The sequence below is a fragment of the Neolamprologus multifasciatus genome, chromosome 7 (genome assembly GCF_963576455.1).
Source record: "Neolamprologus multifasciatus chromosome 7, fNeoMul1.2, whole genome shotgun sequence".
In the NCBI taxonomy this organism is placed as follows: Eukaryota; Metazoa; Chordata; class Actinopteri; order Cichliformes; family Cichlidae; genus Neolamprologus; species Neolamprologus multifasciatus.
Genome location: NC_140445.1, coordinates 5,383,112 through 5,404,019, shown reverse-complemented (window position 1 = coordinate 5,404,019; position 20,908 = coordinate 5,383,112). Strand labels below are relative to the sequence as shown.

The 20,908-nt window shown below is 41.0% G+C and overlaps 1 protein-coding gene across 6 annotated transcripts; it reads left to right on the top strand.

Moving 5' to 3' along the window:
* Nucleotides 1–528: 528 nt before the first annotated feature.
* On the top strand, nt 529–20,579 carry cdk10 (cyclin dependent kinase 10). Of its 6 annotated transcripts, none has more exons than XM_085164753.1 (15): nt 529–725; nt 3,036–3,269; nt 4,926–5,186; nt 6,203–6,275; nt 6,371–6,442; nt 6,574–6,676; nt 8,812–8,893; nt 9,080–9,147; nt 11,564–11,616; nt 14,110–14,179; nt 14,370–14,429; nt 14,822–14,945; nt 17,494–17,633; nt 17,777–17,829; nt 17,926–20,579. In XM_085164753.1, exons 3-15 carry the CDS (start codon nt 5,097–5,099, stop codon nt 18,018–18,020), a joined length of 1,083 nt encoding a protein of 360 aa, XP_085020879.1. In that variant the 5' UTR covers nt 529–725; nt 3,036–3,269; nt 4,926–5,096; the 3' UTR covers nt 18,021–20,579. The 6 variants fall into 6 exon arrangements, with proteins under 6 accessions (XP_085020879.1, XP_085020878.1, XP_085020877.1 ...); XM_085164752.1 differs by having other exon boundaries at nt 4,893–5,186; XM_085164751.1 differs by having other exon boundaries at nt 3,036–3,519; nt 3,589–5,186.
* The last annotated feature ends 329 nt before the right edge of the window (nt 20,580–20,908 follow it).

Genomic DNA, 20,908 nt, shown 5'->3' with positions numbered 1-20,908 from the left:
GTCCACATTATTTTCCTGTTTGGTTCAGAAAGGGAAAGTGGGGTGCTGGGTTAAGAAGGCGACCCACGTGTATCCAAAGGCCACAGCAAAGGTCTGGGTTTGAGTCTGTCCTTGGAAGAGCCCATTTCCCACCTGCTCTCCTTCTTCTCTACTGTATACAATAAATAAATAAAGATAATAGAGCCATGATAGTGCGCAATAGACCTTGATCAAAAGTAGTATAGCAGCACTATAGTTAAACATATAAAAGGTAAAGATAAAAGGTTGTCGTGCAAAGCTAGCGTTGCCATAAACTAGCAGAAAAAAATGCATCAAAGCGGCATCTTCCATTTTCTTGTTGAGTATTTTTTTTTATCAAAGTGGTAGTGCTGGCTTGTTCATAACAGCCGAAATTAAATGCACAATTTTGTCATTGTTTATTATAATTAAATAAGAGTTTATAAGCCTTAATCCTGTGCTCCCTTTAAATCCAGCCCTCCTTACTGCTGCTCTGAGCCAGTGCACAGGATTAGTGTCACTCAACCAGACAGAGGGAATGACGGAGAAGAAAAGAAGCTGATTAGCCAAGCCACGTGGGTGTAGACTACGTAAATGCGCTTTGGTGCTTTATGTGCTTTTGTGTAGACTCGCTAAATTGTAAGCATCATGTCTGTGGATGTAGACGAACAGTGCCTCAGCTGACTGAAGACTGATGGGGTCTGGAGCAAGCCAGAGGCAAGATTCAGGTAAGGGACATGATCATCTCATCGGCGTTAGGACTGATAAATTTATGGAGCCATGTTCTCCAAATGTATGATGAATGTGTAGACAGTAGTATTTAATGTGAAATCACCTGTCTTTGTGTGCAGTGGTCAGAGGTCTATGATAACTGTGATGACAGTTTAGTTATGACAGATTGACTGAAAGAAACAGTTATAAGACATCCGCTTTGATCTAATCTGTAGCAGTTCAAAAAACTCTTCAAATAAACACAAACAGCAGCAGGTGGCTCAAGTATTTGTACTTAGATTAATCTAACAAGACTGTGTGTGTACAGATTGTTAAAGAAGAGTTGAGACAAAGGTGTTCTGTACCACATATTTGTTGATGATCATCAGTAGCTTTAATTGTGGTTCCTGTGTGTTATATTTGTATGATCTTTAGCACCTTGAGGTGACTATTGTTTTGATTTGGAGCGATATTAATACAACTGAATTGAATTGCTGGCATAGAGCCAACTCTAAGTACCATAATTACAATCCAATTTAAAAGGTGCTGTTAGCGTAAGTGTATATAATGTAACAAACTGACAACATTAAAGCAGTCGCGCCAGAATGTCAGATACCACGGGCACAGAGAGGAAGCAGGTCTGATCAGAAACAGTTTATTACTAGGCCAGGGAGCACAAATAAAAACACCCTTAAAATGTATGTAATAAAATGTTTGTCAATCTACTAAAACTAAATAAAGCAATTCTAAAACCCATAAAACTACCATTTTCTACATTCACTGAACCCCCCCCCCCCCCCCCCGCTATAATTATGCCACATCACATCAATCAATCAATCAAAATTTATTTATATAGCACATTTAAAAACAACAGTTTTGATCAAAGTGCTTCACAAATTAAAAAATAAAATAAAATAAAAATAAAATAAGACAAATGCAACGCAAGACGAGACAAACATAGAAACCAACCAAATTATAATCAAACTATCTTACATCAAAGCCAGAGTAAAAAGATGGGTCTTTAAACGAGATTTAAAAGACTGAACAGTCTCAGAAGAGCGAATGGCAATAGGGAGGTTGTTCCACAGTCTAGGAGCTACAATAGCAAAGGCACGGTCGCCTCTGGTTTTCAACTTAGACTTAGGTTGCATTAAGAGCATCTGGTTAGAAGATCTTAGTTAAATAGCTAGGGGCAGTGTTATTTAAGATTTCATGTTTCACATGTTCATTATGGGTCCATCAGCAGGCCAGGAGTTCCTTCTTTAGAGCAGAGTCCACGCCAGCCTCATCTTCGGCAGCCAAGGAAGAGCCTCCCATCTTCTTGTCGTTCCATTGGCCCATCAAATCCCAGCCCCGACTCCATCATGCGACCACCGCCACAGCTCCCCTTGCGTCGGTGTCCTGTAACAAACAAATAGGGGCCAGAACAACGTTCCCAGAAGCGGCCCTGGCTCATGGCCATGGCGACCCTCTCCCAACCCAGCTGCACCCAGTAAACAACAGTAGAGACCCTACTCACAAATGCAGGCAGAGGTAAACCTGCCCTGCTGCCAATCACACGTGTTGTCTCCTACTGTTGCCGTTCCATGAGGCCAGGACTGGGTCGCCGTGTCACGCTGGCCATCTAGCATTAACCTTCCAGACCTTCAGTGCTCAGCTAGCCTGCTTTTAAAAGGTCTTTACACAGCTGATAGGCCACCTCAGGACACAGCCCTGCCTCAGCAGGTGCTCCCTATCAGCTAATTTGTCCCATGTGCAGCCAGTCCACAGTGGATAAAAACCATGTCACATAAAACACTAAAAAACATTCAATAGAAACAGAATAAAACCATGCAAATAAAACGACACTCATAAATAAACACTAAAAATCAGAATAAAAACAATATACAAGACAAATACAAATTTCCACTGTGTGACATATATATACAAACAAACGCACTGGATATCTTCTAGGCAGCAGGCATACGTCACCTGAGCAGGTCATTACCAGGTCTGACTGGTAGTAGGCCAATGACAGCCAATAATGATGTTTTATCTTTAAAGGTTTCACTTGGATGTCCAATAAAAACAAAATTCGACTGCATAACAAATGTGTAATTACTGCAATTGTCATTTCAAAGAAAACAGACCTAAATCAGCTACTCCTGAAGCTCCTGGAAATATCTGGACATCTTTAAATCCAAAGACAAGGACTAAAAATATGACTTAAATGGGCCTCTAACGTAAACTGTTACTGACTGTTTACCAGGCGTTATAGTAATATTCTGTCACTTCACTTGAGCATTTACGAGGGTAGGAGGCTAAGTTAATGGTTTTCTACCTACCAGTTTCAGAGAGCCCCCCCAGTTTAAAACCAAACACTGAATCGACAGAATCAACTGACTCCTCGCAGCGAACGCCCATCATACTCATCACAGCTCCATCACGGGACGACATCTACGCCACGCCATCCAAAATCACGATAGCCGATGCCATCAAAGAGCAGCGGCCTGGGTCTGCACCCTTCGTAGTGGGGAAGAAACTACCAACCAGACAGTAACTCCAAATGTCTATCACAAGAGGTAAACTGGAAGGAGAGATGACTGATTATTTGCTGAGTGTGATGAAGAATCACCCCGAAACTGAATCATGACACTGGTGTGCGTGTGAGAGCAGCTATGAAGTGCTGAACAGTATTGAGCTTATCATTTTTACCGGCAAATCTTTTACACTAGCCCAACTTACTTTTACTTCTTAAATAATGTGCTTATTTGAAGAATTGTGAGGGCAAGAGATGGTTTAGTGCATGTTTGACCTATGTTGAGCCATGTTGTGTCTCTTTGTACAAATTTGTTGTCTCTTTGAAGTCATTTTTATCCTCCCATTGCAGCAATTTTGTAGGTCTTTGGTTATTTTTGATGCTTCACAGTCGTTTTGAGACTCTTTGCAGCTCCTTTGTTGGACTCTGATTTTATGGGCATTTTGTGTGTTTGCAGCTTATTCTCTGGTTGCTTGTAGTGGTCACATTCAGTCAGGTGAACATATCCAGTAATTAGGTTAATTGCAAAAGAGGGTGACTTTAGTCCACTCTCCTTTGTACGAGTTTTACAGTGTTCTATTACTATTATTATTATCAATCTACAACAGACTGGACTCAAAGGGGAACTGATCTTATGAGCTCCTTATTTATTACCAGAACTGCTGATGCACTTCTGGGTTATCTTGTTGTAGAAGTAGAGATATGGGTATTTACAATACAGTGTGTAATGGAAAAAGACACAATTGGTTTGTTAATTGAAAGTGGAAAAAGTCTTGACCTAGACAAAGTACTAAAGGCCAGGATATCTTGGAATCTGCTACTCATGCCAAGCTTGAGAAGATTGGATTACTACCAACACACGCAACTGGCCAGGGACTGGAAACTCCCAACAGTTCAAAGTTTACTGGATACAATAGGCTTATTTTTAACGCGTGGAGGAAATTATCTTCCTCTGCAGGGTGTCTGGGCTTGGTCTATCTGATAGGGTTAGAGTTATGGATTGGTGTGTGGTGTGAATGTTTCCACAACGTAAAAATATGACATCACTACAATATGATTGGCCACCTGCAGTATTGAACATGGGCCAACATTAGTTTTACTGATCCAGGAACAATACCAACATGATGATATTAGATTGTGTATCCATGGGTCCCCCATCCTCATCTTGTGACACTGTTGTTGTGAAGGAGAGTTAATCTGTTTATTCTGTTAATGTATAATTCATTCCTTCACATCCCAAAATATTTATTAATCAATTGTTTTTACCTGTATGTATAAAACATTTCTGGGCATCCACCACAAAAATAATATAGTTTTTAAAATGAAAGTTTAAATGTACTGCAGCCAGAAAAAAATGTTTACTAAGACCTGTGTATGTTGTCCAGTCATAAAGTGTAGTCGACCTCCAAAGGCCTATTTTCGGCATTGTTGACTGTTCTGAAATACAGCATTCAGTCAGTTTTTCTATATAAATATATTTCAATGTAGATATTTTTTAATATAAAATATAGTTTTAAAACTATATATTATAATAAAAGGGCAATCATCAGATAGTATTGCCGTATAGCATATTTAATTCACTAATATTTTGTACGTTTCTTGCTGGCTGTATGTGGCCTGTTTTTCTTTAAATGTCAATTATTTCATTTCCCCCCTTGTTTTACAGTTTTCCAAAAATGAATTTTTCCGGAATTGACAGATATCGGTCCAGGTATGGGACGCAGAAGCCGTTCACAAACTCCGGGAAAGCTGTTGGTTGTCCTCCCCTTACCAAAACAAACCTCAATGGCGGCTGAATGAGGTGCTGCTGTTTGTAGATGTGCTCTCTTCGGGACTTATTTTAGTCCAAAAACTGCATTTAAATAAAACAATGGACGCGGCTGGAGAGGACGAACCGGACCCCATAAAGCTGAAGTCTCTTAAGGACAATAAAACTTTCACAGTGCCTCAAAATTACAGGGTAAGAGAACGAGCTCCTTCCGTGTGGGTCCGTTCATGACCGTGGTTGTTTAATTATACTCTTGCCATCAGCCACGACATTTTACATACAGAATACCAACTGACACAATTTTACAAGTCTAGCTCTTCTGTTAAAAAAAACCGGCATGCATTTAAAATAATAAAGTTCGCTGTAGAGCTTTCTTTCAGTCAGTATTTACGACACTTTAGCCCTGAAACTGAATAATGCTAACTAAACGCTAACTGCATGCGGCATGCTCCCCATCTAGACTTTATCGGTAAATAAACCGCTTGTGTGTGCACTTTGCATAGACGTAATTAATTAATTAGCGAGGCGCCTTTAAAGGTGAAGTCTGCGCACTTTGTTGCCTCGTTTGTCTCCAACAGCAGCCAATCTCATTACTTGGTTTAAATGGCACATAAGCCTCCAAGCTCAAGCACCCAAATCCACCTCCTCCAGTGATTCCCCCGGCATCCAGGATGCCTTTTAGGATCTGATTGAAAAAGTGATCTCAAGACATCCAAGAATGGCCGTCTAATGCCTGTTGGCTTTTAGTTAATTTGTGGGGTTTTTGTTTTGTTTTTCGTCCTGTCCCATATAGATAATGGTAAAGTGCCCTGAAAGTCAATTCTTCTTGTTGACTCAGTGTGGTTTGATAGTCAGTGGGAGCTCCCTTGACTTGTCTCTTGTTAATTATTTTAGTTTAGCATCATTAAATCTAAAGGATTTTCACACTTCATGAATGGTTGTAGAAATATCCTTGGGCAAAAGACTGAACCTCAATTGCTCCTGATGCATTCATCAGAGTGTGAATGTGTGAATGAATGGTTAGGTGAATGGTTGAATGAGGCTTGTAGCAAGAAAGCACAAAGACAGAGTAGAGAAGTGCCAATCCATTTAACCGTTTCATGAATTTATTTTGGCAAACCTGATAGAAACTGCTTCTTTTGACAGGACTGAAAGCTGTGACGTGTTCACTGAGTCCCAGTTTCTTTATCTTGTTTTTCTCTCTTCAGTTTGGGAGCTGCAGAAGTGTCAGAGAGTTTGAGAAACTCAACCGAATAGGAGAAGGAACATACGGCATTGTGTGTAAGTTAGACAGCAGAGGAAATACTGAGGACTAACACTTCAGTTTGTCCATGTGACATGCTCTGTAAATAATCAATTCCCTTTTCTTACTGCAGACCGTGCCCGCGACACCAAGTCAGATGAGATTGTTGCCCTGAAAAAGGTGCGAATGGACGCAGAGAAAGATGGTGAGACCATCGCATGCTTTATTTTTTTTTATGGGTATCTCTGATCTAGAGCTAGATGTAATTTTAAAAAATCTAATTTTTGCACCACCATCAACTGAAAAGATCGGTGACATCTGTTCCTCATCTGTCAGGGGTCCCCATCAGCAGCCTCAGAGAGATCACACTGCTGCTGAGGCTGAGACATCCCAACATAGTGGAGCTGAAAGAGGTGGTTGTCGGCACTCAGCTAGAAAGGTACTGCACGGACACACCCACAATAAATGCGTTAGTATATAGATTGATCTGATACTAGTCTTATTGTTGCTTCTGTTGATCTTGCAATTTGTGGCCTTTGGGGCCAGTTGCATCAGCTGCTCTTTACTCATATTCTTAACTATGCCTGGGCCCTGTGGTGCCAAACCAGTTCAGCATAGCCAGCAATTTAAAAAAAAATCATGTTTCACTTACTTTGACTTTTTTAATGAGGCTAAGCTGATGAATTCAATGTTTCTCATTTTCACAGTCACATAAAAGGGAATAGTGTCGTGGCATGTAACAAATAACAAACATGGACATGTCTGCTGGCAGCAGAATGAACTATCCTACAAACAATGAGAAACTATAACACCAGAAAGAGATGGAAATACCCAGGACCCACTCATTGCTTTGAGTGACCATTAGGACTTAGTTACGCAGGATTCATTAACTGTGTCACTTTATAGATTCTGTGTCAACCCTGATAGTGTTAAATGAGTTAAAACCAGTAAGAAGCTTTACTTACAAATGTAATATAATTTTATCAAGCACAAGTTTTGGGATTTTCTTTCTGTGTTAAGGCTTATAAAAATAACAAAATAGCTTTAAAAAAGTCTTAAAGAATAAAAATGAGTAATACGTTTTCTTGTGAATGGTCTGTTTTTCTTATTGTTGCTCTTCAAGGAAAGACAAAAACATTAGACAGTCTCTAAACACTTTGGACACCTTTTATTATTTGTAGGGCTGCACGATTTTGCATAAAATGAGAATCATGATTTTTTGGATTAGAATTGAGATCACGATTCTCTCACGATTCTTTTCCAATATAAATATTTATTGCGCTTATTAACTGCACATCAACTTCGTAACAGTTGAGACTGAACATAAAAACAATAAATAAACATAAAACAACAAATGTCTCACATTTTGTCGTTGCCGCAAAATGTTGTACTGCTTTAAATTCCGTCTCCACCGTTGCTCGACGCTGCGTGTATAGAGCAGGTAGTGCAACAATAGAAAAATAGTTGCGGGACGGCACTGTGTAGCGTTTGTCTAGGGTGTTGATCATTTTCCTAAATCCCTCGTTTTGCACAGTGTTGATGGAGCCATATCTTTGGTCAGGTGATAAGTAATAGCCTCCGTAATTTCTTTGTGCCTGCGGGAGTTCGACGGGTATAGGGAAGCGCTGTATAAGGTTCCCGTTATTGATGTTTGGGTGGTTGACCGGGAAGGATTTTCTCCTGTTACTTTCTCGTCATCCCTGACGTGCTCTCCGTTGTTTTTTCCCTGCCAATTTTAGCAGCCAGCTTCTGTATCACGTGGTATAAGGCTCCGCCCTTGTCATTTGTTGCGCAGGAAGAGTGAGCGCTTGTTTTCATGCAGGTTACGTCCCGGATCAAAATGCGGTACAATCGTCGTCGTCGTCTTTTTTTTTTTTTAAATCGTTGTCATTTGGAAATGAGATCGCACATAAGTATGAATCGAGATCGCGATTTTCTAACGATTAATCGTGCAGCCCTAATTATTTGTGCAAAATCTCTCTAAGATGGTGACAAAAAGAGATTGGTCGGTAGGCTCTGGTTTTGTATATGAAGATCTTGCAGAATAAGTTACCATGGCAATGTAACCAGGTAAGAAGGAAACCACCTTAGTATAAATGAACACCCAGGGTTAAATCTGATGTTAACTTGCTGATTACCAAATCCTGCTTCGTACTTCAGAGCGGTGGTATAGAAATCTGCTGGACTGTGGTCACACACGCAAACCGGCAGTCCAAAGAAACCTTTCTCCTCGTCACGTTGTGCGTCATCCTAAAAGTCTGCTTGTTTTCGAAGGGTCTATGACATTGCTACAGTTTGAGTTTATGTCCACTTTGTATCAGGTCCCTGAAAAAAGAAGACTCATGTCTGAAAGATGCCACTGATTTAACTAAAAGTTAGACTTAAGCTCAGGTGGTTAAACTGGTGTATAATATAGATAAGGAATTATCCTCATTGTTTGTTTCCCCAGTTTTTGTGACCTTAGTCGCCTGAATCGACTGTGGTTGTGATTTGGCGCTGTATACATAAATTGGATTTAATTTAATTGTTTTACTGTCTAACATAAATTTTTTAAATCTTTTTGGATCTTTTCAGCCTATTTCTGGTGATGAGTTACTGTGAACAAGATCTGGCCAGTCTGCTGGAAAACATGCAGACGCCATTCTCAGAGGCGCAGGTAAATCAAACTCATACATTCCTGCAAGTTCATTTCTACCTGAAGTGATTGCTATTCTTTTCTTGTGTCTGCATGTGAGTGTATAAATGGATGTTTTGCTTTTTACATGGCCTCCATATTCATGTACAGCAGAAGTTGATGCAACCAGTTATTCCATTATTTATTTTCTGTTTTGTTGTGATCCAGGTTAAGTGCATCGTTCTCCAGTTGCTTAGAGGTTTGGAGTATCTCCACCACAACTTCATTATTCACAGGTTGGTCTCACACCATTACGAGGACCAGCTGAAGTTTTAATTCGTTATTATCATAATTGCTTAAAATTTGACATTTTAATTAAATAATTTTAAGTGTAAAGTAGGGCTGCCACGATTAGTCGACTAGTCACGATTAGGTCGACTATCAAAATCGTCGACGACGGATTTAATAGTCGACGCGTCGTTTGAAGATTTGTAAGATCACAAAAGACGCAGGAATAAGTAGTAGGATTTAAGAGTGTAATAACGGACTGAAACAGAAGATGGCAGCACTGCAAGTACAAGGATGCCAGCTGCCGTTAAACCCCGAAGAAGAAGAAGAAGCTGTGTCCCAGAATTCATAGCGCAGCCCAGCTCAGTTTCCAACAATGGCGGCAGCTAGTTAGTTTTAATATTGCTCTTATTATTCTTTCTGGGTCACAAAATAAACGTTTAACATATTTTCAGGCGAGAATGTAACTGTGTAAACCTCAAATATCTGCTCAGTTTATCAAGACACCACATATTTTCAAAAGCGCTCCGACGTTTTCAGAGACGTCTGTTACCCACTAGCTCGATAGCTAGCCGGGGGCTAGGCTCACTAGAGCCGTGAGAACACCGGACTCCCTGCAAATCATTTTCAAACCCACCGCCGTCTTTCGCTACTCAGGTTAAACATATATAAGTCACTTAGATAACTTAAAAATGTTATTGTTTGGCTTTTGTTTTAGTATTTTATTTGTTCCTGAGTAAATCGGTTTGGCTGAGAGAAGTTATAGTTTTTACACAGCTGAATAAACATCAAGCAGACAACTGATTATCAGTAGTCTGAGATGCTCGAGAATATACTCCGGTGTCCTGTTATATTTTAGATAGCAGGGAGTTTATTAAACTTCACCGAAACAATCTGCAAATTTCATTAAAATTTAATAAACTATCATCTTGTCTTTATTTTTAGTCAGCACAGACCTTAAACACTTAAAGCTGTAAGCTAATGATAGTTATATAAGAGCAGATGCTGCTGGTGCAATAAGCTGAACATTTTATGTCCAATGGACGCACGATCTGATTAGTTGACTAATCGCAAAAATAATCGGTGACTAGTCGACTATCAAAATAATCGTTTGTGGCAGCCCTAGTGTAAAGTAGTGGACCTTACACTTAAGATTACTCTAATGCAGAACTGCCAGTGACTGCAGTTCCCCTTCTGTCCACTGGGCTGTGTTTGTGCTGTTCGTGCCTTTTAGAGTATTTTAACACAATTATCTGACAAATAATCTGGTTTGCTATGAGATTCAGATCATCCAACAAGTTTTTGGGTTTTGTAAATGAAATCAGAGAATTTAACATTTTTGTTGTACCTGTAAATTTTATGGTTCCTAACCAAGCTAGCTAGCATTTCGTTACATCCTAGCACTCCTCACTCCGTGGGATCACTTTTCAATTTAACCCCGCTCAAAACAACAACACAGCATTGTGACAGCTAGAACAATAACATTGCACCTTCAAAATCGGTGGTGTCACTGTGGCCGTGTCTGTTTTTTATATGATGATATTATAAGCAAGTATAAATTAAAATGATAAAATGTTTGCATGATTTTTGTGTGTTCAGATCGAACTGAGTGCCTGATTGTCAGCTTTCCTACTGTCTATAGTCGCACACACAGCTGTTAGTCCCAACTAGTAGAAATAAGTGTTAAGGGGTAAAAATTGCTAAGTGGTGGGAGGAAGGTGAGGCATTGAGGAGCCACCTCCTGCCACAAGCAAATGAGCCCACAGTCCTTGATCATCCTGACTGTGTTAGATGCTGAATGCTTGAGCTACATAGCTAGCTCTTTAATTGTCAGCTACTTTTCCCTATAGACTGGCGATGCTCTGCCTGAAGTCGTGTCTACAGTCAGATGTCACACAGACCTTGTTTTCAGGAGCTTCCTGGGTAAAAATAGCGCCCATTCATATGCACATGTAGCTTCATTAAAAACCTCACTTCAAACAGTCATTGGCTGCCCTTCCCTGTGCCTCGTTCTGCTAGAAGTCTCTTCCTGTTAAAGGGAACTCTTCCTCCTTGCTGACTGACTAACATCGTAGGGTTTTAACCTTACAATATAGATTTTGTTGGGATGACTGTTGCTGATGAAATTTAAATGAATTGACGCTAAAGACAAGTGAAAAATAGCTATAAGAAAACAGTCTTTAGGTTTCCCACAGCTGAGATGAGCCTGCTCCGTGAAGTCAGAATGAATGTGAGCCTTCCTTTACCAGTTAGAGTGTTGGGATCATAGACTGAGGTGAAAGGCAAGAAGCCATTTACTGACTCTCTCCATTCAGCTTGACTAAGCCTGAACAAATCTTCCAAGAGAAAAGACATGCTCCTGCTGCAGGACGAGTTAGAGCAGAGCTGTGCTGCGTAATGATCTTCCTCTAATCTTGTTATTAGAGACCTGAAGGTGTCTAATCTGCTGATGACAGACAAAGGCTGCGTAAAGATTGGTGAGTCACCTCTGTTATCATATCTCTTATGCAGCTTTTACTGTAATCACCTTATACTCCTACTGACATGCCTCCCAAACCCTGCCACTGCTGAACTTTGACCTGTCACACAGTGACAGTGATGGCTGAAGTGTTTTTTTTTTTTTTATCTATTAGTGTTGTTGCCACCATGATTTAAAAAAGAAACACACACACACTTTTTTCATTGTCAGTTTTAAGGGAAACTGTAATAACAGGTGTTTTTTAAATCATGTAGACAAGTTTAAGATGGCCTGTTGGGTTAAAATCAGGCACCATAATGGGGAAGAAAGACAATTTTAATGATGTATTGTTATTGGTGCCATGCTGGTCTGGGTATTTTTCAGAAACTGGTGATCTACTGGGAATTTCTCACACAAAATGAAGAAGAAAACTGGAATTAAGGAATTAATTCTAGTTCCATCACAGAGGTGGATTTATGTCAGCTCTGAAGGGAAACAGGGGGTCCAACCCAGTAATAACAAGGTGTTCTTAAAAAAGTGGCCTCTAAGTGTATTTGCTGACTCAAATGTCAGATTATTTTATTTAATAATAATAATAACAATACGTTTTATTTATAGGCGCCTTTCAGACCCTCAAGGTCACCTTACAGTAGCACGTAAACAATACCATAAAAAACATAAGAAAAATGTATATATAGCAAACATGGTAGATAAAATTTAGACATAAACAGTCATAAAAGTATAAAAGCAAATATAAAAACTGAGCAAGGTAAAAATGGCCTAAGACAGCTCAGGTGTATGCAATTCTAAACAGATGGGATTTGAGTAGTGATTTAAAAGTGGTGAGACAGTGTGTGGTCCGTAGAGCAAGTGGAAGTGCATCCAAAGTGTCGGGGCAGAACAACTAAAGGCTCTGAGTCCAATGGTAGTCAGGCGAGCAGGTGGAAGGGAAGCTGAAGAAGAGCGGAGTGTACGAGGGGGTGAGTATGTATGGAGAAGATCGGATAGATATGCGCTTTGAAAGTGAGAAGCAGGATCTTGAAATTGACACGGAGGTGATTTGGGAGCCAATGGAGATCTAGTTCTGGAAATAATACGAGCAGCTGTATTTTGAACCAACTGCAGTTTATGGAGGGATTCATGAGGTAAACCATAGAGAAGAGAATTACAGTAATCCAGACGAGATGTGACAAGTATGGCGGTACTGTGTGGTGTGAGTGAGGGACGAAGACAGTTAATATTACGGAGATGAAAGTAGGAAGTAGTATTTATACGGGGCGACCGTCGCTCAGGGGGTTGGGAAGCGCATCTGTAACCGGAAGGTCGATCCCCGGGCTCTCTGTCCTGGTCGTTGTGTCCTTGGGCAAGACACTTCACCTACCGCCTACTGGTGTTGGCCAGAGGGGCCGATGGCGCGATATGGCAGCCTCGCTTCTGTCAGTCTGCCCCAGGGCAGCTGTGGCTACAACCGTAGCTGCCTCCACCAGTGTGTGAATGTGAGAGTGAATGAATAGTGGCATTGTAAAGCGCTTTGGGTGCCTTGAAAAGCGATATATAAATCCAATCCATTATTATTATTATTTATCGGAATTTTACTAAATTTTACTAGACAACAAAGGTTTGACTGTTGATTAATAATGGTAAAAAACATTTTTCTAATATAGACATTATCTAAATATATTATTATTGCAGGTTTCTTTACCGTATAATAATAGGTCCCTTGAGGGAACTTCTGATGTGATTTGGTACTATAAATACATACTAAATAAATCTTACGGACTCCAAAAAGAGATTCTAGCAAAACGTCAGGCGACTCTGGATGTTGTACGGCGGTCTTGGTTGACACGCCTCTATAATGTTGTGTGGCATTACCTCTAGATTAGCAGATCAGGGTGGTGGTTCCCATCTTCAAGAAGAGAGAACGGAGTGTGTGCTCCAACTATAAGGGGGTCATCATCCCCCTATAGTTCCTCAGCATCCCCAGGAAAGTCTAAACCAGGGTGCTGGAATGGAGAGTCCATCCGTTAGTCGAGCCTCGGATACAGGAGGAACAATGAGGTTTCCGTCCCAGTCGTGGAACACTGGACCAGCTTTTTATCCTCTCAAGGATACTTGATGGGTCATGGGAGTTCGCCCAGCCAGCCTACATCTGTTTTATGGACTTGGAGAAGGCATTCGACTGTGTCCCTCGGAGTGTCCTGTGGGAGGTGCTTCAGAAGTATGGGGTGTCTGGCCCATTGCTACGACACATTCGATCCTTATACAACCGTTGCCATAGCTTGGCTCGCATAGCCGGCAATAAGTCAGACTTGTTCCCGATGTGTGTTGGACTCTCAGACACAACACTAACCCTAACATTGTGCACTTTTCTGCTGTTTAATCCCACTGTAATCAGGAGAAGTGATATTTAGACATTCTACCTTTGATTACCCATTAAAAATAAATTGAAATCAGATAAAATCAAGATTACTTGATGTTGAACTGATCAGCACTCGTTATTTTCTGCACACAGCTGATTTCGGTCTGGCCCGGATGTACGGCATTCCTCAGCAACCCATGACACCACGAGTAGTTACGCTGTGGTGAGTGTTTACCCAGTTAGTCGAACTCATTTGAGGTATTCTGTGTGGGTGTTGTGCCCTGCATATAACCCTCGTGCTGCTGTGCTGGTGCAGCCTCAGTGGAAACTCCCTTGTAATCCCCTCACAATAATCCTCCCTTATTAGCTCCATTACCTCGGGCCGCTATCCTAATATGCTCTCCTTCGTGCAGGTATAGAGCACCAGAGCTCCTCCTAGGGACGAAGACTCAGACTACGGCTCTGGACATGTGGTGAGGAAATACACGTGAAATCTATACGCTTAGGATCAGTATACTGCACAAGGAAGGTGGTTTTAATAGCGAGAAAAAGCATCTAATAACCAGCTTTTAACCACTCTACCGACACTGCGTTCTTATCATAATCTCTTTAGGAAAGTTTAATTATAGGATAGTAATTACAGCTGTACTATCAAAGCACTCACTTTATGGAGGCTGTGCTTATTTTTGTTGAAGCTTTGTTTACCCTCATACTAAAGTGGTCTGCCAGTAGATGAAACTAAATTAAACAAATATGATATGTATAATTGTCCTAAGTTAATAAATTCTGTGCCAAAGAAAAAAGGCCTCATATCCCTTGAGGATCCGTCAGGAAATTAAAGCCAGACGTGGTGTTTCTTTTACAGGGCAGTGGGCTGTATCCTGGCTGAGCTGCTTGCCCACAAACCTCTGCTGCCTGGAACCTCTGAGATCCAGCAGGTCGACCTGATCGTTCAGCTGCTGGGAACTCCCAATGAAAACATCTGGCCGGTAAGACTCAGCTTTCACACTGTCTGATGTTAAACTATTGAATTGGATGCATTTAGCTTTTATTGCTAAAGCAGTCTTAAACTGATATATTTCTACTTTTTTGTAACCCATTAAGGGAAAACAAGGTAAAAGCAGCCGATGATTGGCACAACTCAAAGGCCTTACTGTCTCAGTGTCTGGTCCTTGGTAAAATCACTCAGGTCTTTCCTTCTTCTGCCTCCAACTACAAGAACCGACTTTCCATCTAATACTCTAATATCTAGACATGTGACATTGATACAAATCCTCAGTTATTCATTTAGTCTATAATAGGTTGCAGTCTGCACAAAGCTGAGAAATGAGATCTGTTGTGTAGGGCTGCTTGATTATGGCAAAAATGATAATCACGATTAGGGATGGGTATTGATAAGATTTTCACGATTTCGATTCTGTTTAACGATTCGATACTTTATCGATTCTTTTTAAAAAAGGAGAACCCTAAGTTCGATTAGCTTAGAACTTTTTTTTATATCTTCGCTTTGAACAAGATAAAATTTAGGAGTAACATGGCCTTACAAACCCAGCAGTGAGATCTTAACAGATCCAGCCTATGGCTCTTCAATGGGGTGTCACAGGGTCCCCAGGAAAGAAAATTGTAAATGTAAAATAATATAATAAATATTCTTCTGTAGCAATAACACAAGAATATCCAGTAATGTTCCTGCCTACAATTAAACACACTCACTTACTGAAAGTCGGGGCATCTGCTGTGGCAAATGGGTGCAAACCTTTGACCACAAACTGAGTCACTGCTCGGTGACATTCGTCTATCCTGGCCTGAAAAGAGACGCTACCGGTAGACTGCAGCGAGAACTGCCAGCATCTGAGCCAGACTCTGTCTGTTTCTCTCATCATGGTCCCCTAAATGCACAGTAATGGCAGGTTTTGTAATAAGGCAGATCGCGCTAACATAATATGCACTGTTAGTTGATTATTTACCTGCCGTATTAACGGGAGAGGACGTGCAAACGTTACCGCTGCTGCTGGGTTGAGATTCACGAGTCTGGAGCGGAATTGGGCTCTCTGTCCTGGTCGTTGTGTCCTTGGGCAAGACACTTCACCTACCGCCTACTGGTGTTGGCCAGAGGGGCCGATGGCGTGATATGGCAGCCTCGCTTCTGTCAGTCTGCCCCAGGGCAGCTGTGGCTACAACCGTAGCTTGCCTCCACCGGTGTGTGAATGTGAGAGTGAATGAATAGTGGCATTGTAAAGCGCTTTGGGTGCCTTGAAAAGCGCTATATAAATCCAATCCATTATTATTATTATTATTATTAAAAACACGACATTCATTTAAGGTCATCGTGTGTTTTGTGAGCAAATGCTTTTGCATATTCGTAGTGTTTCCTCCCTTAAATGAAATATCTACTTTTCAAGTATTGCAAGTTGCCCTGTTGTCATCCGTTCTCGTAAAGTATAACCAAACGTTTGAGCTGCTTAGGTGCCGTGTTTCCTGCCAGGTAAATGACGCTCCGCAACGTGGTGACGTCATTCGGGGCGACTGGAATCGATAAGGGAATCGTTTGCAAAAATGGCAAACAATTCCAAGGAATTGAAACAGTGGGAACCGGTTCTCAACAAGAACCGGTTTTCGATACCCATCCCTAATCACGATTATTTTCACTGAAATTGAGATCTCGATTATTTGACGATATTTATTTAACAATAACAATGTGTTGAATAATGACTTTAAAGATTGTCAAAAAATAATATAAAATAGTGTGCAAATACTGATAACAGTGCAAATGTTTGCAATATAAGAAATAAATGAAAAATGTAAACATCTATGTTTAGTGAACTTTGCAGTGTTGCTCTGTGGTGCAGCAAAGTAGCAAAGTTTACACACTGTGTCTACTTGATCCACGTCTGACTCCGCGAACCCACAATGTTTCCACACCACAGTAGTTTTTTTTTTACCTCTTTTCAACCAACAGCAGTCACTCTCCTCTCCAAATAACTTCTGCTTAGCTTTCCGAGCTTCCCTCGGGTCCTCTTAATCAGCGGTCCCCAACCCCAGGGCCTCGAACCGGTACCGGTCCGCGAGTCGTTTGGTACCGGGCCGCGAGAGTTGAGGCTCAGGCGTGAAATGTATAGTTTTCAGGGTTTTTATCGGTTTTCAGTGTTATTTTGTTATCGTTTTTATCGTTAACTCGGTTTTCCTGGGTCTTTTCACGTGTGTTATGAATAAATTTTCTTTTTTTCGGTACCGGTACTAGTTTTATTTTGTTGTATTTATCCGCGACACCTTAAAGGCCGGTCCATGAAAATATTGTCGGGCATAAACCGGTCCGTGGCGCAAAAAAGGTTGGAGACCGCTGCTCTTAATTGTTGTGACACGTGTTCGAAATGCAGAGAGGTGCGCTCGATTTGCCACACGGAGCAGCGCGAGAGTAAAGCACGAGGGAGGGGCTAATAATCGGCTCAGTCATTTTTAATGATCGTTGAAAGCCCAGATCGTAATCGAGATTAAAATTCGATTAATTGAGCAGCCCTACTGTTGTGTGTGTTGCAGGGTTTCTCTCAGCTTCCCCTCATCGGTCAGTACAGCCTGAGGAAGCAGCCATACAACAACCTGAAGAACAAATTCACCTGGCTGTCTGATGCTGGACACAGACTGCTTAACCTGCTCTTCATGTACAACCCCCAGCGCAGGTACATTTAGCTCTACTGGTTTCTGGCTGGAATCTAGACTACAGCTCTGATAAAGCTAAGCTTCTTTTGTGGGGAAAATGAAGGAGTCGCATGAATTTGCATACGAGGCATCACTAACTTCTTGTATTTTTCCTGATTCTCAGAGCTACTGCTAAAGATTGCTTGGAGAGTTCGTACTTCAAAGAGAAACCTCTACGTGAGTATAAAGATTGCGGATATGCACAAGCTGACGTCTGTCTGTCCTCCGACCTGCCGTGAGTCATTCTCTGTGCCTCTGTGCTTCTCTTTCCAGCCTGCGAACCAGATCTGATGCCAACATTCCCTCACCATCGCAACAAGCGAGCGGCTCCTCCAGCAGAGAGCCACTCGAAGAGGAGCAAAGTGTGAAGAAACACTGGACTTACAGGCACACCTCTGGTGGGAAAATGGCCACACTCATGACGAGCTTTTACTGTGGAGCTTTGAGCTAGTCCAAACCAGAATCTGCTTCAGCACAGCTGTAGTGAAACAAAGGCAGACAAACTTACTGCTGGACTGTTAAAAAAAGGGACACAGAGTCTACAGCGAGCAGTCAAGAAAAGGTTGGAAGTACAACCTGAGGTGTGGTCTGAGAGCACAGCACAGTCATCAAAGAAAGAGAAACGGCCCCATTTTAGATTTTGTGTCTTGAGTTACCATTTAAGATGCTACAGTTACGAGAAGAGACTTCATAATCGCAAATTCTAGAGTAGCTTTGCATGGTTCACAGTTCAAAATCATCCTTGTGTATCCTCTCAGTTCATCTTCTATCAGAAACAAGCTGTTTTAATTCCTAATTTTAACTCTTTCACCTGTAAAAACATTTGACAACCTTCTCTGTACCGTTAATGACACCTCAATATATAATATGTGGTGTGAGTAACCTCATTAACTTCTGATTCACACACAGCCCTTAAAATATGACAGAAAGCACTGAGTTCAAAAAAGAAAAAACAAGTGTTTACCCATAGTAGGCATCCAAGGAGGAAAGAGTTAAGGCAGCTGTCCTCTGATTGGCCTTTCCTTCATTAACAGACGGCCTGAAAAGCCGGCTGTGCCTTAGAAGAACATATTGGGGATATTCCCTATCTGACATCATAAATGTCCCTGTTGAGAGCAGCTTGAAGCCTGAGCTTTTGGCATATTCTTATTTAAAACTTTGACAATGTTTAATTTGAATCTAATAAGGTTTAATAAACGTCTGGAACAGGAACAGTGTATAAAAATATAAACATTTTAGCCATTTAATCCATTTTGATCTCATCTAAAAATGACAAAATAATCCATACAGCATTAGCCACTATTTTAGATATGCTCACAGACAGCAATGGTCCTGTGATGGACAAAAACTGTCTTGTTATAATAATGTCCTTTTGCTCACTGACATCAATATTAGCCCTCACTCTATCAAACCAAGGAGATAAAAGCTGCATGTTGTGACTGTGTAACACTTCTGTCTTCTCAGATAGTGGTGACCTTTTCTTGTAATTATGACATTAAGCACGAGGCCTCGCTTTCCTATTTTTGCCAGCAGTGAATGTAGTGCTATAGTGTACACCCTGACACATTACACATCAGTCTCTGTGGATGCGTTGTTATAATTATCTCTGCAGCTCTGTCACCAGGAGCTTTGGGGTCTTTGCTTGAGTGCTGTCTACAGCTTCATAGCCTCCATGTTGTTCTTGTTGATGAATTTAGGATTAATTTAAGAATATCTGCCTTTAAAGTCTTTGATGCACAATAAAGAAGATCTCAGGTTTGATCCTCACAGCTGGCAGACAGTGTGTCCTGTCCAAGTGTCCTTGAGTAAAATATTGAATGCTTGATTTTGCTTGATAGACATTAAGGAGCTCTGTGTTAGCATGCAGCACGGACCAGCAGGGCCAAAACTGTGATATGATGTAGCAACTGTACCGCTTGTCTTAGTATGTGCAATAAGCAAAGTTTACCCCATACTTGGTGCTATTTTACATTATACATCAATCACTTAAGCTGTGGAATAAATTGTAAAGCTAGTCAAATAGCTTTTCTACTTATATGAATTATAGTTGGACTATACTGACAAGGAAGATATGGTTAGCTAGCTAGCTGTAATTTAGCTGTGATACAGGACTCTGGTGATGGTTGGTTGGTAATAGTGGCTGATAAAGCAAAAAGAAAATGGACTGCTAAGTTACCTGATCAGGCCTGAGTCACACCAAGGGAAACAGTGGGCTGGAGACCACCGCACAACCGTACACAGTAAACTTGCAACTATTTCAAAAGTTGCTTCAAAGATGGCGACCAAGATGGTAACCACTCGCAGTCAACCGCGTCTTCAAAGCGACTTCATCAAGATGGCAATAAAACATCAATAATAAACTGCAGCAAACTGGTGAAAATGGTGAATCATCTACATAAACATTGCATAGGCTGCCTCCCACAAGGCAATCCATGCAAGCACTGCAATCGAAAGTGGTTATCCAGAGCTTCCTGGTCTTCTGAAAACATTCTGCACTATTTTTAATCTAGTGTGACTGAGCCATTAAGACAGTGTTTTGCTTCATGAAATTTGTCAGTGCATATGATGTTTGTTGTATGGAGCTGATTAGGACTGGACTTCATTTCCAAGCTACTTTTAGCTAAAGAGGTGGTTGCTCTAGGTCAGGGGTGTCGAACTCCAGGCCTCGAGAGCCGGTGTCCTGCAGGTTTTATACGTCACCCTGGGTCAACACACCTGAATCACACGATTAGGCTTCTGGAGAACTTCAACACATGTTAAGGAAGTAATTTGGCCATTTAAATCAACTGCGTTGTGTCAAGGACGCATCTAAAACCTGCAGGACACGGGCCCTCGGGGCCTGGAGTTCGACACCTGTGCTCTAGGTCTTTCCGGTCTTGACATTTGCTGTATAGACATGAGATTGATGTAAATGTAAAAGGAAAGAGTTTTTTTATCAGAATCTTGAAGATTTTCCTTAGAAGGAACAGCTTAAATGACTGTAGTAAATGAACAGTGGCCTCAAAGTTGACTCTGTAAATTTAAATAAAATCAGAAAACTGACTGCTCCACTTCTGGTATTTTTTTGTTTCATCATGCTGCAAATTCTTTGAAATGTGTGACAGGATGGGGCTGCAGGCAGATCTGTTAAGAACCTGTTTGCAACTCCTTCCAGCAGTCTAACCCATGTCACAAAGCTTCAAACTGGTTCAATCAACATGATGAGGAGTTCACTCAAATGCCCTCCAAAGTCACAAGATCTCAATTCAATATAACA

Coding starts and splice junctions, on each gene's coding strand:
- cdk10 (XM_085164753.1), top strand. CDS start 5,097: ATGGACGCGGCTGGAGAGGACGAACCGGACCCCATAAAGCTGAAGTCT. Junction 6,276..6,370: donor AGGAACATACGGCATTGTGT/GTAAGTTAGACA, acceptor TTCTTACTGCAG/ACCGTGCCCGCGACACCAAG. Junction 14,946..17,493: donor CCAATGAAAACATCTGGCCG/GTAAGACTCAGC, acceptor TGTGTGTTGCAG/GGTTTCTCTCAGCTTCCCCT.